Source organism: Catharus ustulatus, chromosome 4 (assembly GCF_009819885.2).
Source record: "Catharus ustulatus isolate bCatUst1 chromosome 4, bCatUst1.pri.v2, whole genome shotgun sequence".
Taxonomy (NCBI): Eukaryota; Metazoa; Chordata; class Aves; order Passeriformes; family Turdidae; genus Catharus; species Catharus ustulatus.
Genome location: NC_046224.1, coordinates 20,469,858 through 20,488,873, shown reverse-complemented (window position 1 = coordinate 20,488,873; position 19,016 = coordinate 20,469,858). Strand labels below are relative to the sequence as shown.

Genomic DNA, 19,016 nt, shown 5'->3' with positions numbered 1-19,016 from the left:
GGAGCACTTTTTCTTCAACACTCACTAACTCTTTCTTTCCTTCTGCATAATAAAGTCTTCTAGCTCTATTTAGACCTGAGTTCCCAGTCCCAAGAGCAGGTTGTTTCGCTCTGGTGACCATCAGAAGAAAAGATTAAGGCTATTTTCTGCACTTTAGTTTCTTCCATAAGGTGATTTCATCTACCAATACAGAAGTCCTCTCTCTCTCTCTCTCTCTCAGATCAGCAGCACCTGAATGTTCAGAAGCTGGTACAAGCCTCAAAAGGCTTTCTTTCCATCAGTACTCTCAGTGACAAATGAAAAGAATAGATAAAAGCTCATTTGCCAAAATTCATGGTATCCTGGGCTGTCAAGAATTTCCAGCTTTCAAAAGAAAAATGCATTTCTGCCATAGTGCATTTCTTCCCTGAAAGCTCTCAAATTAATTTAGATTTACAAAAGTGTGAAAAAAGAGAACAGTCTGGGCTGGAGAAAGTTTTTTTACCTTTTAGAGGAAACATCTGAGGAGAAAAAAGCTTATTTCATAGTTTATAAAGATTTAAAGAATGATCTGAAAATAAATGCAAAATAAAACCATACATTTTCAACCAAATAATTTAGTATTAAAGATTAAGGAGTTCATGTTTTTATACAAACCTCTTCTTCTTCCCAGTCTATCAAGTCCCAGTCATAAGCAATTACTGCTCGCCTTCTTTTCCAAAACTCCAGAAAAACAGTGGCTACAGCAAGTAGAAAAAAAAGATGCAAAATCATTTTTAAGTCAAGAAAATGTTAATGACTATCACAGAACTGTTGAATAAAGCTGTTACATTATTTTAATTTCTTTGCATAAATGTGTTCCTTTGAACAGCAAATCATGCTGATGATCAAAACTGCTTTCAAAAAGCATTGCTTTCTAAGGATTAGCTTGCTTGCTTCAAGTATGATTGATGCTTTAGAGATTTCATTTAGTGCTAAATGAGAATGTTTAATTTCTAACCAACCAAGGGAGGGCTCTCAAAGAATAAAATTGATCCTGTGAGTCATCACAGATAGATAAAGCAGATTTATGATGAAGCTAAAGGTTTCTTGGGGCCATTGCACATAAAGAAGTAACTTTCTTTCTTTGAAGATCAATTGTGTTACACAGAAACCAGAACCCAGAGGAAGCATAGTCCAGTGCATTTGAAAATCTGTAGTGGACTACTGTGGAACTGGGAACTTCTGGTTTACATCTTTTTAGTCTAATCCTTCTTTTTTTTTTACACTACGTGAGTTCATACATGGAGTGTGGGATGTGCGTCTGATAATTGAACATTGTGTAGTACAGCCCTTATTGATAGAGTTCAAGACGGAGTAACAGGTCTGCCCATGACTGCTATGGGAAGATAACTGGGAGTAAAATTAGAGAAAACTGGGAGGTTATATTCACATCCTAACAGAAGTTCTAACGGTATGGAAATCACAGGGTAGAATACAGTTGTTGCTCCCTGGATGGAATGTGATTGGCATGCCTGAAACCTATTCCACCATGACTCCCCACATCCACATTCTGCAAACTTAAGCACATGCTAACAGGAATGGAATGGAGGGTGGAGCAGAATGGAGACAAGAGGTCAGGCTCTGATGTAATCCTTGCAGGGGGGGAACTTAATGGTACTTTTGCAGCTGATAAACAGCATAGCACCTGTCAGCCAGGGGAGATAAGAGAAGGTGTCTGTTGCTGAGCCAGCAACTGTGGGGAAATCATTGTCCCTGGATGAACTTGGTTCATGAAAACCTAACTGTAATATTAACAGACCTCCATCCCAAAGTTACCTGCCTTCAAGGTACCACCTCCCCTCACTGGGCATGCACTCCACATTTCATTGGTTATATCTTTAAGAGAGAAATGAGAGAATTTTACACCTATCAATTAGAAAGGTGTGTATCACTAGAGCCACTCCATCTAAATGTGAACTAATAGTATAAAAGTAAGTTAAGAATGGAAAAATTAGAGAAGACTCCATCATAACTTCTGGGATCAGGAGATGGGCTGAACCTGTCTCCTCCAGAGCAATGTCTATTGGGTAATAACTATTCTATGCCTGCTGAATTATCATCTTGAGCTAGGTTTGATGGATGATTAGAGTTTGTCTGGATATTGCTTTGAACACATTTTTGCAGTCAGCTACTGTCGCTGTCAGTCTTTGAACTTAAACCTGTCACGATTTTCCACTCACAGTGTGCACATTAAGAGAGAGTTGTCCCCTAAACTGTTGGTGTGAGTCCTTCAAGGGCACTGGGCATTGCCTGCAGTGGGCAGCACCCTTGAATAGAGGTGTGGGAGGAGGTCTCTCTTCTGCTGTTGGTGTGTGCTCCTGAACAAGTCAGTCAAACCATTGTCTGACCCAGTGGGCAGCTCAGTGGAGTCACCATAACAGGACATTGACAGAGTGATCAGACACAAAGGTATTGGCTTTCCTGGAGTGCTGACAGACCAAATGAATAGAAAGGATTTGAGGAAATCCCCCCTTTGATGTGACAACTGTGCTTCCATTTTGTGATGGAAAGAACAATCTAGGAAACAAGAATAACATAATATGCTCATAAACCTAAGATTAATATTCAGCCTGCTTAAAGTTACAGGGGTTTTAAACATTTATTTTTTTTAAAGGATGTAGAAACTACCTAAAGCTAACACAAATCAATGGGCAGGCACTGTGAAGTTTGGTTCTTTCCTTTATTGCTCATTGAGAAGCAGCAGATTGATAACCAGAGAACATAAACCTCTTTATTCATGAGCTAGCACAGGATCAGCTGTAACCCTGTCACAATAGTCTGGCAATATTTCACATCCAGTCATAAAAGCATTTCTGTAATGGTCTGTTTGTGCTATCGCAGCATACTGATAAAAATGGAACCTGAGTACTGGCATCAGTTTGATAAAAGTTAATTTTTAGACAGTAAGAATTATGTTTTATTGTACTAGCCAGGGCTGTGAAAGTATGCTTAGGAAATGAACACTACAAGCAGGCAAGGTAAGGCATCAAAAGCATGTGTAAGGAAGTGGATATTTGGTTTGAAGGCATTTTCATATATCATGTACTTATTTTTCTGAAAGCTGGAATTATGCTACACCAAGTAAGAGTCACTTTGATTTTAGTCTAATAGAGAGTCACGAGCTTAACGTTTCTATAAACGTTTGTAATAATTGCAGTAGGATTGGTTGTGATCAGCAGAACCAGTAAGTGCTAATGAGGCTCCAGTGCTGCTGAACCACAAGATGGTTCACTCCTTGATTTTACTTCCTGGTAGAACTGCTTCTCTCCTATCAGCTAATATTGAACTATTTTGTTCAGGCTAAACAAGTAGTCCTGCACTGTTTGGAAACCTAGGAGATAGAAGCCTGATTCATTTCTACCACCTTGTTTTCATTCCACAAAGCTTCTGGTAGCAGAACTCCAGTAGGTGTTTGAGTCCCAGCCCTGAACCTCCCAGATATATCTTTGTTGACCAATACTTCTTTTCTTTCTTGTTTTTTCCACATCTGGAGTGAGGAATTTATACATAATACATTTAGCACATTTAGCACCTGTCAGAGTAAGCATGTGAAATTCCTGAAGCTTCTGTAGAAAGTTATTTTCTAATAGTTAAGTAGCAACTATGATATTGCATACAGTACTGTTTTAGCTTTCACTGTGTTACACTTTTCTCCCCCTATTCAGGTCAGCATGAAGTTTTCCCTTGCTAGATATTTTAAAATGTGCTATAAATAATCATCTTTGATTGATCCACTATGCTACTAACGTCATCTAGAAGTACTGCATTTTCAAAATTCTCTGCTTATTTTCTAATTGTAAGTTTAACCACAAATACCCTGTACAGACTTCAGCATTCTGACTCTGACATTCAATAGGACACAGTTGTATTTTCCCATTTGTATCTTTTCCCATTTGGGTAAACCAGATGCTGAGTTTTCTCAAAAAATTCCTGCTTGGAACTTTGCCTTAGCTCCCAGATCTTTTACTAGCTTTTCCTATATTACATTTTTCCTACTTCAGAACTCAGCCTTGCAGCTGGGTCCTCAATATCCACTTGTACAAACAGCTGTCTTAACATAATTTCCTCGGATGCTTTTGTAACAAATTGTGATCTTATCTTGTAATGCAAATGGCCTCTTGTAGGAAATAGCTTTACCCTGACCTTCTCTTACAAATCTTCTCTCTATTGTTGTTCAGAGCATCATTTAATATATCCATCCTGACTCCTAGAATATATTCTATACACCAGGAGTATTGCTGAAGAACATCCTTAAATTCAATCTCCTCAGAGAGCATATCAATGCCAACGTTTTGTGCTAGAGGCAAGATTTGTAGGAAAGTAATATCTTTTATTAGACTAAGAGATACATACAGAAAAATTGTTTTATGTTGGCATTTCTTATTGCCTGAAAAATTGTTAAATTCTTCATGTACCAGTATCCCCTGGCACACTTAACAATTCCAGCCTTACTTTGATGGGCCTCACTTATGCCACAATGAAGCATTATAAAAGATGGGTCCCTAAGCTTTAGAGCCCTTCAGTTGGGCTCATTGCTGCTCCACAAATCAAGCACCCCTTGCTGGAATTTGTCATGGTAATTCCTCTCTGCAGCCTGGCCGCAGCGGTTGGCTCATCACTTGGAGATGCATTTTATTTACATTTAAAATGGCAGCAAACCACTTAATTCATCAACTAAAGATGTCTAAAGTAAAAGGATGAAAGCACCATACAGATCACCTATTCATGGAAATACCAATGGCCACACCTGGTTTTGAAACTCCCAATCAAATGGCTGAGGTTTCTCTCTCAGGATAGAAGCTTACTAATGGATCTAAAGACAGTGAAGAAAATATTTTAGATAATAATAAAACAGTGTGTTAACTCTGACTAAAGAGGTAACACAGACTAGCTGCTTTATTTTTGTTAGCTTGTTTTTGTTCTCTTTTTATGAAAGAACTGCCACAATTATTTAATATGTCAGTGTCTGTCAAACTGGATCATCTGGAAGGCTGAACTTTTCACAGCCAATATTTTATGCACTTGCCAGTTGTTTCATGCTGACAGAAAAAACATTTCCACAATCAAACTGCTATCATAGATTCTTCTCTTCCTCAACGATTTACTGCAATGATGGCAATGCCTGCAGCTGCCAATAGGCCTACTGCAGACTGAAAACCCATTTAACACAGGCAGTATGCCAGCTCCTAAATACAGCACCAGAAAATCCCTGGAAAGTGTGACTTCCCTTATTTGAATATTGCTTTAGCCCTATATGCAGGGAAAATTTTCTCTGCTAAGTCTTTTTTAAGGAAGTAGTGTTTGTGTGGAGCCAGAGGATTAATTCCCCAAACCACCCTACACTCACAGCCCTTGCTGGTGCTGCCTCTCCCTCTCTCTTGGCAGTCAGCTCCCAAGCCCAGTGTGAGCCAACAAAAGTGGTGGGAGAGCTCCCACCCCAGCTGCTGTCCTGTAGTCTCCTCTCCAGCAGCCAAATCATCCAGGGGGCAGCTTCTATTGTATTTTTTCTCATCTCACTGTGGGTTTAGGTGCTGTGGATGCATGGATGGGCAGTGCATTGCTCAGTCCAGGCAGGCTGGTGTGGAGATTCCCAGAGGGAACTGAGTCTGGGAGGCTGACAGTGATGCTGAAGGAGGGGAGGAAGGAGAGGCTACCGGAGTGAGATGTGGCTCCTGTCAGCTGAAGAGAGGGAAGAGAGAGGGTCTACAACATTTTGTAGGCAGGCATGTTCAGCCTCCTCAGTCCTCTCAAAGGCAGGACTGGGCACGGTTACCTCTGTGAGAGACTCCCTTTACCTAGAGCTACTGTTCCTACAGCCCTGGATCTGGGCACTGCTAAATACAGAAGCCATGCTGTGAGCACAGCTGTTTTCTGAAAGCTCTGTTATTGTTAAGGAGAAAAAAACGCACCGGTGCAAAAATCTGCACTCCAAAGAAGTGCTCGCCAGCAGTTAGGAACACTGACATTAATGTTCAGCAAACTTAACCCATCAATTTTCCTAGCTAGAGATGTCCCTGCCTGTACATTGTCTTGGAAATTCTCAACCCCAGTGAACACATGGAAAAAGAGTTTGGAAAACCTGAGTAAGCATCTAAAAGAAATACTTGAGGCTTAGAATTTTTCTGGTGATTCTTGGCTCTATGTAACTCTAAAACAAAGATGAAATATCAAGCAGAAACATAAAATCTGTATGATCTGTGGATTTTTCTATATTGTGATTTGTAATATTTGAATATTGTCAATATTACATGAAATGGCATAAATTGACTTGATAGGCTAATTTAACTGGTTAACAAAGACAAATCTGAAGTTTTGGAGGAAAGAACTGAGACAGATAGGCTAATCTATGCTGTTCTGGTGGCTCTCATGTTACCTCCTGGATATTTCTTGTGGTTCAGTAAAGAAATTTGCAGTTTAAAACTAAGATTTTAAGAATTACTTGAACACCCTTCCAAAGTAGTTGGAGATGTGTGAGTAAGAACAGAACAATAACTAAATCCAGACAGCTCAAGGATTTGGATGTTGTTTTTGAGTCACCTCATTGAACCATTTTCTACAGTTGTTAATCTTCTCTCAGAATGACTTGGTAGCAGCTAAGAGTCTGGGCATGTTTAGGGGTTATTTGAAATAATTTTTTGTGCTGCCAGAAATTACTGATTCCTCTTGCCTTCAATTCTGCCTACATGATACAGTAGGAAAAATAGTTGAGCCAAAAATAGAATATTTCTATGGGCAAGATTAAGCCTCCATGGCAACAGTTAGACCACACTCAGATCAATTTGTTGTTCAATGAAATCTTTTATTTATTTCATCAGAGTTTTGCTTTAACTGCAATCACCTTGTATGGATTTAACTTTGACTGCCTTTCCACAAGATGGGGAAAAATATGTTACTTCATTTTAATACTGACACTAAACTGAGCTGCTCTAAGTTAGGAGAAACCCTGAGCGGTAATAGAGAGAAGGTATTAGTACCAATGGATTTAAAAATGGTTAGAAATTCCTACAGAATTATATATATGATAAATACTACATAGATACATAGATACTACATAACTCCATTCATGATTTTGTTTTAAGTAAAATTATTTTCAAATAAAAACTTGATTAAACCAATTCCATCTTCCTTTTGCAGAAACAGGAAAGTCCTAAGCCTATATTCTTTTTTATTATGTCAGATGAAAAATGTGCTGGAAAATAAGAAGGCTTGTGTTCCATCATGTTCTTTAAGAAAAAGATGGTGCAATTACTTAATATCAAAATGAAAACTTACCCCACACTGCCATGAAAACAGCAAAAAAGACTGTAGCTCCATTGTCAAAAAGGTGGGTTACCTGAGAGATATATTAATAATGTGATCAATTTGTGATAACAGACCTTTATTTTCTATTTCTACCTACTAAAATTAATCATTGATCATGAGTTTAGCTGGCCTGACAATCCTGAGGATCCTTCCCCTGACATGCGGAATTCCCCTGTGAATTGACAGGACTATTTGTTAGCCTGGCCTGGGACTGACCCCTGCCAACACCAGATGTGAGCATCATTTCAGACTCAAAGCATTAATTTTATGGAGCCACATAGAGAGGATGGATGAGAAGATAAAGGCTGATGTCAAGGACACCATAGCACATAGCTCAAAGACACCACCTCTGAGACTGATGAATCTCTAAGTGCAAATTGCATTTAAATGTTTTACAACACAAACTGAGTATTGGTGAAAGACAATGTTAATGTTGGCTGAACTTGATCTGTCCCTTCAAGATTCATCTATCCATGCTCACTGAAGACAAATCCAAAAGGCAAAATTCATGCTTTTACCAGGAGATATCTCTATTTGCATAGCCTAAAACATACCTTGGCATAAATGCAGCTGTCCGACAACCTCATGAAGGGGCAGTATTTATCACATATAGGACACATTATGATATCTGTAGCTTGGCAGACTTCTTTACTGGAAAAATAGAAAGGAGAAAAATTAATAGCTTGATTAGTACAACAATCTGCACAGCAATCTGTCTGGATTGATAGGCTTTGCTAGTATTCAGTTACTTATTAAACAAAATTGGTCTGTAACTGAAGCCAAGATGTTCGTAACTGCATGTGTATCATTCATATTTTTTGACTGCCTAAGATTACAGAGTTTACAGTCATAACTGCAGAGTGCAGTTCTCCAGGGACAGCCAAGTAGTATCTCTTTACCATTTCCATCTTCTCCTTGAGTCAGAGTGACTTTTGGCAGGAGGGGGGTGAGGATAGCTTCAGACAAAGTTATTCTTGTGACCTAAGTGCACAAAAACTTAGAGGCACAGCACCCAGCAGAAGGTTCAGGGGTTTCTTCATCTGAGTATTGCCTCTCTATGGGGATCTTTGGGTAAAGGTCTTACAGAGAGTGAAAATTCCCCATTCTTGTGCTGGGCTTTTAAAGAGTAATGAAGGGGTCTACTTTTTCCCTAATTTTTTCTGAGTTTCCAGCACCATTAGCAACTGGAACTGGGAAAGAAGCACTTCCTTTCATCCCAATTCAGAAGCACAAAACATGGAAAGTTTGCTACTGGGTACCTTATGACATCTAAGCAGTCTTTTCTTGACTGTTTATCCAACAGTTCAAAATGAAATAAATAACGGCTTGTGGAAAGATCTCTTAAATTTTTCACAATAACCCACAGCTGCAATTTCTTTGTAAAAGTTCCCACGTTACCTGACTTGGCAGTGGTTCAAAGTGGTGACTCCATACAAAAAGACAAACAATCCAATGAAGGCAGCTGGGAAGAGCATCCCTGTGTACCAGCCTAACCAGGCAAAGTACAGCCCAATTTTTTCACCAAAGTACCGTCTGTTTTGAAACAAAATACAGCAAAGTTACCTGCTAATTAGAATAATCTACTTAATCTTGCTCATTAGCAGAAAAAAAATATTTCTACCATATCTGAAGAGTAGATTAAAGAGGAGAAAAAGCCTTTAGCTAAGCTTCTAAATACACACTGAGGGACCTGTCTCAGTAATGAATTTAAAACACTAATTTAAAAATTCAATAACCACAGTTTACAGCTAGATAAGAGGAGACCTCATGAAGGAAACAGTGAGTTACTTTTAGAAAGCTAGTTCTTTGTATTTGGGAAATTGATGGTGTTCTTTGATTTTGAGTGTTTGACTTTACTGCCCAAATAATTGCATTGAAATAAATTTTATCCTTGAAGCTTGTATAACAGCAAAAATTATTTGAGTTCAAATTAGTTCTAAGAAATCAATTAACCAGAGTTCATTCTCCAACACAGTTTCTGCTCATTTGGTTATTTATTTTCTTAGCTCAGTTCCTGGAAAACTAATTTCATTATTCTACTGCGATGGAAAGTGAAGAGCAAGTAAAGTCCATCATTTTGCAATGGTTTGAGGAAAGTAGTCTGAATTGATCCTAATTTATTAGATATATTGCTCAAAAACTAGCAGCAGAGCAGCCAGAAAGTTCCACTGTGCTACATATTAATTAGCAATTTTCCTCCTCCCAAACACAACCAAACCTTTATTTATGTGTTAGAGAATACATCAAGCACACAAAAAACCTGCTGAGCTCACCAGCAGAGGAGCAGGCTCACGTATTGTCCTGTGTCTGATTTGTGCATAGTAGGCTGAGATTTTAGGGGATTATTTCCAAGATTGGTTTTAAAGAAGGGAGCAAGATGATGTGCTTGTGTTTCAGAGATTTTGTAGACAACTTAAACTTGCATATCCACTCAATTTGAAAATAACTGTTGCTGGAAATTCTCTTTCACCTTAATGATGCAACTTCTGATCTATCCAGAGAATAAGTGCAGTGAGCCAGCACTGCTGGCTCCTCTGTGCTGCCAGAAAACATCATTGGACAAACTTTTTCAGCAAGAATGGAAAGACCTAGACTGTCTCTAGTGCTGGGTGCACTGGAGGACACTTGGTCTGGACTGCATAAAATCAGCAGTTTTCAAGTTGTTATTAATAATTTCCAGCGTGGGAAATATCTCTCTGGCCTGAGGTCCTGCTCTGATAGAAGATACTGACCTGTAGTGACTATTTTCATTTGAGTTTACCAGCTCTGTATAAGAGGCCAAGTACTGTCATTTTGTTGTTACTCTTCTGTCATTTAACAGTCTCAAATACACAAGTTAAAGACATGGTAAGCTAACACTAATGTGCTCAGTTCTGACGAGGGCAACACATCTGACTGTGAAAAAGCACACTGCAAACTGCTTTTTAAGACCTGACTTAAGAGTGCAAATGAAACATTTGGCCTGATTATTTTATTGACACCTAGGATGTCAGTTTGTGTCTGTAAATCCAAAAATGCAAACTCACATTTGAGTTTACTTCTGCTAAATATGGATGACCTATTTTTCTCCACGGACATGGTTCAAAGCAGTCCACCTAACCTTCATCAAGCTTTATTTTTTACTTCATTCCCTACACTCAAGGATGAATGCTTCCTCATTCCAACCCTCTAGCTGACAAACATTAATGGCCAAAATAATCTCCTATCCTGTTAAGCACTTCAACCTAACACTGCAAATCATAGCATTCTTTTTGATCTAGAAATCAAACACCTTCATCCTAGATGAAGACCCAAGCAAAGTTCAGTGTGTGCATAAAGAAGACAGTCTATGATGGGAAGCAACCCATCTCTGAAAAGTAAGGAAAAGGCATCTGAGCTGGGTTTTAAATGCAAATGAAGGATTTTGACATTACTTTGATATCTATTGGTTTAAATACGGAGAAACGGCCTTGATATTCCATTATTGCCCTTTCCAACACAGTGGGTACTCCACAGGCACAGGCTGTACTACTGTAAATTGCATCAGGATCAGCTTCATATGTCTTCTGTCTTCTGCCTCCATAGTTTGCATATTTCTCCTTTAGTCTCTGCTCAGATACCACTCAGTTAAATGCTATGGAAACAAATTATGTCAGTAAGAAAGTCTTTGGAGGCCTTCCTAGATGCCATATTCAGAGCAGTTCTACATTTATTCCAATATGTATGTCAGCTCGTCTGGACCATCATGACCCTCAGGAGATAAAAAACATGTAGAGATCCCTTTGTCACTCCCTTCAATTTGCCCCAAATATTTGTATGAAGAACACATTTGTTTCTTCTCTTCTTCTTTCACTGTGTAAAGAAAAGAAAATTCATACAGCTTGCCTCGGTGATGGCAGTTTTCTCTGAGCCAGGGCTCAGCAACGTGCACAAAGAATTCCAGAGGCTTTTTTCCAGAATGCATCACCGTGCATTACTTATACCTAAATTTAGTCTGTTATAATTTTGCTCATTTCAAGTCTTCTTTGAAATTTTCTAGTGTTGATAACATCTTTGTCTTCCGGTTAACTTTGCTTATTTATTACTATCCAATTTTTCAGATTATTAATATGGACAGAAAAAAATTGTTTCATTCTTTAATGGTTCTCCCACAGAAAATTTTCTCCACAACTAACCTGAAAAGCAGAGACACAAAAAAACCCTAAGCACCTAAAAGAATAATCCATCTCTCCTATACTTATATATGTTGTGCCATCAAAAGAATAATAATAATAAAAATATAATTTTAGCTTCTCAGTTGTAAGCTGGCCTGTATCACAGCCCTTCAATACCAGTTACCTTAATAGTGAACTGTATATCCCCTCAACCCATTCCAGTGGTGGAGCCATGACTTAATTGGGTTGAGATTTCAATATCAATATTTATCAATAAGGCACATTTTTGAAAAGTATTAAGCTATAAAGTTTAATTTCAGACCTATGAAATGTGATATTGGGTTATCCTATGTTTAAAGACCTTCATTTGGCTTTCAGCATGCCTAGAAGGAAGTCATGGATCTAGAATATGGACAGATCGGGGCTCAAGCCAAGAACCTATCTATTTTCATTAACTCTTTTGCAGGTAAGAATGAAATCCTGCGCAGAGCTTTCTACATCGCTGAAGCCAGAGCTTTCCAGCAGGTGTTTTGGACACATGAAGCTCTCATGTTAGAAGCAATGGGGCTTGGCAGGAGACAGAAAGGGAGTAATCAGCTTACAGTCAAGATATTTAATGGAAACGTGGAGCAAAATGCAGGTTACTCAGGCGTCAGTTTTTGCTTCCAGGTTCATTTAGATAGATTTACAATCACCGAAAAAACATGGTTTTCTCCCCACGTTTTTGTCCTATGAATTACATGCACAAGCAGCAGCAATTTGTGCACAGTCAAGAGGGAAGCAGCAACACACAGAAGTGTGAAGGAGGTGATCCAAAGTCCCCAGGAATCACTGCAACTGTTTCTGTTGATTTACATGGTCCCAGGGCATATAAATCTAATGAGACCTGTTTCTTTCCAATTATAATCAATTCTAAGGGTTGTAAATTATTTTCGTAAAGTATCTTTGGACACTGAATTCCAAGAGATGCATAATTAAAGTCATGGTACCACATTTGTTGACTAATGGAAGTGGCTTTGTAAATTATGCCAAGTCTGTGTGCTATCATACCGCCACGTTTCAAAGCAGAGTGGAAGCAGAATCATGCCATTTTCCTCAAATTACTTTTTCTCATTTATTTTTAGTGACTAATATCTCCATAACAGCCAGCTGATGAGATTAAATGAAATTTGGAAGTTGCCAAATTGGCAGCACAGGAGATGGAAATCTCATTTTAACATCTAAGGAAAATGGCACAGAAGTATTAACATTTTTACTTACCATTGTGGTAACTAGACTTTAAGGTAGAAACAGCACATCTATTAATGACATGGTTGTACTATCTACATCTATTTTTTTATTTTCTTAGCCTTTCTAAAGCATAATGTCAACTAACAACATGTTCTGGACAGATGTCTGTGTAAGAATCAATATCCAGTCACTCCTTTTGTACAGATGACCACACCACACCCTTCCAGCACAATCTCACATAATTCTTATTATTGGGGAAAAAAGATTTTCTCGCTGTAGAACTGGCACTGAAAAAAGCTTCTTTTTAAAGTGTGCCTGCTGAGATGCTTCCAAGTAAAATGAACAGCAGGTCTTGCTGGTGTCATCATTTCTTCAAGGAACAGGCTCCAGCTCAACAGACATGTGAACTGCTGAGAGTGGCAGCAGACAGGGAAGATTCATTCACGGATGCTGGATTTACTCACATTTCCTTAGCTCCTCCCAAATCTTCGAATCCTCTGACAACTCAACAGGAGCTGAGGAAATGTGAGTAATTCAGCATCTGTGAAGTGAGAAGAAAAAGGCATCCCCTTCTCTTTTTTGTCACCCTCCTTCAGTGAATTCATCCCAGCTGTGGACGTGTTCCAGGCAGTAAATGGCAGGTTGGGCTGGGGCTGCAGCTTTGGACCTGCTGAGTCTGGCTGCTGCCAGTGCTCAGGGAATCTCACAGCTCCACCTGCCCCTCTCCTCTTTGGGTAATCACTTATTCTCAACAGCAGCAGGACACTCCTTACCTCAGCTAGGGGGTCCATAACAATTGCCTTTTTTTTTTTTTTAAATAGATTTTGAAAACTATATCTGATAAAAAAAATAAAGCTTGTTAAAAAATCTTAAACTTTAAACCCAGTCTATGCAAGAAGGCTGCTATCAAGGTCTAGAATAATCATATCTCTAACATTACTTATTCTGTTACCATTTATTCTCAACTTAGAAAAACCTTTCAAATGCCTGATCATCAAATTAAACCAAAAACCAGATATTGCCTCAAGAGTATTTTCACAAGACAAGAAGTGATGAAGAACAGTAGCCTTGACCACTATGGACAAATGATTATAAAACTCTTTAGAGATAAGTTATTTGTACTGTGATAATGATATCTTGTTGTGTACCAGGAAATTGAAAGCGAAAACCCCTTCAGTATAACTACTGGCTCCTCCATAAATCAGCAATTTCTATTGTGTAATTTGATTCTAATTCCATATTTCTAGCCAGCGTATTTAAGAAGAAATAAAAAGCCTTTGGGATTAAATGATAAGATTTAATAAATTATTTTGTAAAGCATTAAAAAATTATATGACTCAGTAAAACTTTTTATTGTATTTCTTGTATAAATTTTTATCCATGGAAATGAAACTGTCTTGTTTTATGAAATGGATATGTTTTATACAGACTTAATCAGTAACACTGTCTGTCTCCAGGGCTACCCCTACTAATCTTTTGTCTGGAAACAATTTTTGAGAATAAATAAGAGCAAAGTTTTCTATTAGTTACAGGACTTATGAAAGAGGAAATTAATAAGCTGAACCAATTGCATGTTGTGGATGACCCTTCCTGATGGCCAATGTATCCCAATGCATCTTCAGTGTTCCTGATACATCTTGAAGACTTTATTAACAGGCTCTTGTAGTTCTTTTCCTCTCTTCAAGTAGAAAAAGCCCATTCTCTTCCAATAATAGTTCTGCCAACATGATCACTAAAGGCTCTGGCTCTCTCTGTATGCGTAAGAAATAAGTAATCCTCTATTAGTGCATGCAGGGCTATTTGACAAAAATTAGTAATAAAATTTAAAAGGGCTGTAAGAACTTGGAATCACATCTCAGCTTTCTCAGTGTTTTTTTTTTCTTGGCAGACAACTTCCAAGATGAATAAAAATCTGGACAGTGGTGATGTAGCCGGTCTGAGTTAAAGGTCAGTGGTACAGAGGAGACTTCCACCTCTAGTGCTGCTGAACACAGTAGCACACTCAGCAACTGTAAGCTTTGCCATTTGTAAGCATTATGAAACTTCATTCATTGCTCATTCTGTGGTTGCTTTTTGGAAAAAGAAGATCTAGTTGGTGAGGGCGCATCTTTCACCAAAACCATGCTCCAAGGAGGAAGAACTCCTCCTTTGGGCAGATGTCTAATCAAGTATATCCAGCCTCCACAGATTTCTCTCTTCCCTTTTTTCTCTCTCAAATATCCCGTGAATGCTTCATTACAAATTACAGTGTCGGCAAACTCTGGAAGAAAACTTCTTTCATTTTCAGGTCCTTCTACAAACTGCTCTATAAATATTTCTTTGGATGTAGTGTCACCATGAACTAAGTGGTTTTCCATGACTTCAGAATCAGATTCTAAAAACTGAATTAAGTGAGCTTTTCATGTTTTTGTCAGAAGTGAAACAACCTGTGCTGAAAGCAATCATAATGTGATGTAGCAAAAGCAGTTAAGTCTTACCTTACAAGATCCAGTGGCTGGTATTTATACCACACTCCCCAGGAAGCCCAGCACTCATAGAGAAGGTGTCTGTGGTTTTCTGCTCCATGGGTTTTTATTGAATTCTTACTTCTGTAACTTCCCTAAAGCACAAATCTGGACATTAATGAATAACAGCAGCAAAAAAGAATATTTAAGAAATCTCTCTTACTAGCAGTATGGATAACACAATTTATGCAAACTCCATACTGGTGCTCCAAAAGCTAAATATGGCATTAAAAAAAATCAACTGATGTCACTAAGTTTTGAGATTATTCTTCCTAAGAAATCTATAATACATTACATTCAAGTTATAGCCTATAAAAGCAAAGAAAAATCTTTGGACAATCTTAAAAAAAACCCCCAGACTATGATTTTTTCCTTTCTGAAAACATATTGACATATCAACTCAAACAGTTTTTACATGATAGACCCAGAACAACTATCTTTACTCATCTCTTTTTGCAAGAAAACACCCCTAATTTTTCCCCAAGGAAAAAAGCATTGCTAAATGGAAGCATATCAGAGGCAGACATTAATAAATTTGAGGTTAAATAATTCTACAATTAAGAATTAATTTTGTGGGAAATGTCTGTTCAAAAAGAAAGAAAAAAAAGAGATCAAAATACCTCATGAAGAGGAAATGCAGCTTCATAGGAGCCATTACTGAGCAATCGATTCAGGCCTAAGAATCAAAAATATTCAATTATTTACCAATAGGAGCAGAAAAATTGCTAAGTAAAAAGCAAAAAAAATTTTCATAAGCTGTCTAAATGAAGATTGAAGCCAACTGACAGTACACAATACATGTAGAAAAATTAATCTTCTATAGATTTTGGTAATTAAGATATAATACGCAGAAAGATTGTTCAAATTGTTTGAATTGTTCAAATATGAATCAGAATCTATCCTTTATTATTCTAGAGGCTTAAAGATTAATTTTCCAAATCCATCTTTAGTGCAAGTTCAGTGAAATTAGAGACCTCACACCAGGTTTAAAGTCTGACATAAAATATGGTCTATCACAGCTATTTAGATGAAAGGTTGCATGACTTGGGAGTTAAAAACTTCAGGGAAGGTCTCGACATTTTTGAATAACAGAGCCCTAAAGTGACCAAAACTCTTAATTTCCACATGATAACAACTTTCTAAAATGTGTTTAGCTTATGTCTTATGAAAGTTGCTGGACAGACAGAAAGGAACAAGACAACCTGAAGCAGTGCAAGACCAGAAAATAAACAGGAACCTGAACCAAAATTATTCCTTGTACTCTTTTGTGGCACAAAAGAATAACCATACAACCCACTCACTCAGGCCTTGTTCCTCTTTAATGAGAGCCTCGAGAAATAATGTTTGCTGAGATGTTGATGCTTTTCACTTGGAAAGTCACCAAAGTAGGACTGAATAGTCACCAGGCAATGCAAAACAAAATATCCACACTAAGAACCTGAAAGTATTTGAATCCTATTGACCAAGAAGCATAGAGTCTTGATTCCTTTCCTAATTCACAGTAAACAAACAGCAGCAAGAACACAGCAATGAGAAGTATTAAGACAACATGAATAACATTTTCAGTGGTAGCACCAGTATCTGCCTGGCAGAATATGCTTTCTTCCAGTGGCTCTGTCAGAAAACTGAATCTTGTACAGCTAAGCTTTGCAGTGATCAATGCAAGGTTGTGTTCATTATAGGTACTGCACAAGCTGACATGTGAGGGAGATTGGGATCTTGAGATAGGCAGGGACTGCAGGTGCTTGGGCCAGATGCAACATCAGCTCTGCTCAGGGCTATTGCTGCCCTCATCCCAGCAGCTGAGAAAGAAAGAAAAAAGTGAAGTTCTGGGATATTCCTCTGCAGGAAAGGTGAGGTTTAAACAGCAGGGAAATGTAATAGACTGTAGACTTTTATAGCGATTGTCTCTACATTTGTTTCTGTGTGGTGCTTAAGCAGTTTGTGCTCTGTGTGATTGGGCAGCAGGTGGCCCCTGTTTCGTGTCCTATCCCTCTCTCACTGCCCGCTCTCCTGCGCCTGCATGTGTGCCACTCCAAACTTCCACTCCACTCACTAACTGAAAATGAAGCCACAGTTATGCACAGCATTCTTTGCACTGAGGACATCAATGGTGAACTCCTTTTTGACTTACAGCAATGACAGAGACGCAGAGTCTTCCATCTCCTTTAGGGATGGATAGGTAGGATACAGGGAGCAGCCCTGTAGCCTGAGATGTAGAGCAGCCCACATCCTTCCAAGCACATTTTTATGAAAGAGTAAAGGTTTTCCTGCATGGATCTCTCTGATTCTCCGCTACTTGTAATCTGTTCATATTTCATGTTTAAATCAGCCTCTTCCCTTGCAGATAAATCCCATGAGGTGACATGTGCCTGTGAAAGCTGACTGATATTACAGGGACATGATCCCATCTTCCAGGCAAAGCCCCTACAATAGCAGTGTGTGAGATGTAAACTGAAGTGATTAAAAAGGAAGGGAAAGAAACTGTTATGAGGCCAGGCAGACTTCTCCTTTCTTTTTTTTTAATCATGCATTTAAAAGCTCATTGCTCAGTACTTACCAATTTTGTTTTTCCCTTCTTCGTATTTCACTCTTTGCAAGATGTGATGTACAATTCTACTTCTTGTAGCATTATTGAAGAAAGTATCTTTGTTGTGTATTATGAAGCTATATTAAAAAAAATAAAAAAGAGGACATCTCAGAAACATGTAGTAGAACATTTAAGGGAAATATTTAGTTCCATTACTTTCTGTAGTAAAAAGTCAACAGTATGTAAGAAATTTCAAGGAGGATTAAAGACACTTGATTAAAAGATGATTAACCAGGTGAGATACTGTCAGTAACAGTATTAATTCTCTAACAAAGAATTATGTGAAGAACTCTGGAGAAAAATAAAAGATATTTAAGTATTCATTATGATAAGCATTGCTTTTAGATAATTCACTGAAAATTACAAATTTCTTGCACAAAAATTTGCAAAAGCATATCTTTGTAAGTGCAGCAGTAGAATTTCAGACCTGTTCCAGGCTTTTTGTTATGCTTTACCATTAAGAGTCAGTTGGAAACATCTACTTGGCAAGTCATTCTTACTGAAAACTATTACTGAATACTATGTCAGAAATTGAAAGTATCATGTACTTCTACGTTTGGTCCTGGAAGCTAAAATACAGTACACAATTAGTTCTCAGAAGCCACTTATTGAGTTAAGTATGAATGTAGGTTCTATGTTTGATAGATGGAATTGTGATGAGTCTGAATAAATTTAAAAAAAACCCCAACAAACCCTGTGGATGGGAGGCAAGATTAATTTCCTCATCTGGGTTTTCGAAGAGCTGCAGAATTGAATAAACTGATAAAAAAATTTTAAGGTCATAGAGGTGTCATAGGGAGATGGGTCTGCAGGACAGCACACTGGACAAATATTATCTTAAATGAGATCATCTTAATCAGGAGCTTGGCAAGGATTCGCAACACCTTCCCTTTTACACGATGCAAGATTCACTGCTCAGTTTTCCCCTCAGGTAATTTTGCTCAAATGAAAATTTGTTTTTTTCAGAATGACTCTTTACCCATGGGAAATAATATACAGCTTTGCACTTCCAGAGTAATTTTGAAAAACGAGGAGTCCAACTTCTGGGCTTTGAGAACTTCATCTGCTCCCTCTTTATTATCAAAATTCTCAGCTGAATTTCCAATACAATACAATGTGTACATAAGTACCTTATGTTCTGCTTTAAAGGCCAACAGTAAAAAAAAAAAAAAAAAAATCCTGAAGTGAAGGTATGTAAGACAAGTTGCTCTAAGAGCACTAGAAAAAGTGAAACCT

General features: G+C 38.0%; 1 protein-coding gene across 8 annotated transcripts in view; it reads right to left on the bottom strand.

The window, feature by feature from the left end:
• The window catches only part of ANO4 (anoctamin 4), a 200,054-nt gene that overhangs the window by 31,503 nt on the left and 149,535 nt on the right, over positions 1–19,016 (bottom strand). For all 8 annotated transcript variants that reach the window (XM_042779186.1, XM_033057538.2, XM_033057540.2 and 5 more), the window contains 7 exons: positions 17,751–17,857; positions 15,811–15,866; positions 15,164–15,285; positions 8,722–8,856; positions 7,878–7,974; positions 7,294–7,354; positions 637–719 (listed from right to left, as the gene is read on the bottom strand). In XM_042779186.1, coding sequence (XP_042635120.1) covers positions 637–719; positions 7,294–7,354; positions 7,878–7,974; positions 8,722–8,856; positions 15,164–15,285; positions 15,811–15,866; positions 17,751–17,857 — 661 coding nt within the window. The remainder of the gene's footprint in view (positions 1–636; positions 720–7,293; positions 7,355–7,877; positions 7,975–8,721; positions 8,857–15,163; positions 15,286–15,810; positions 15,867–17,750; positions 17,858–19,016) is intronic.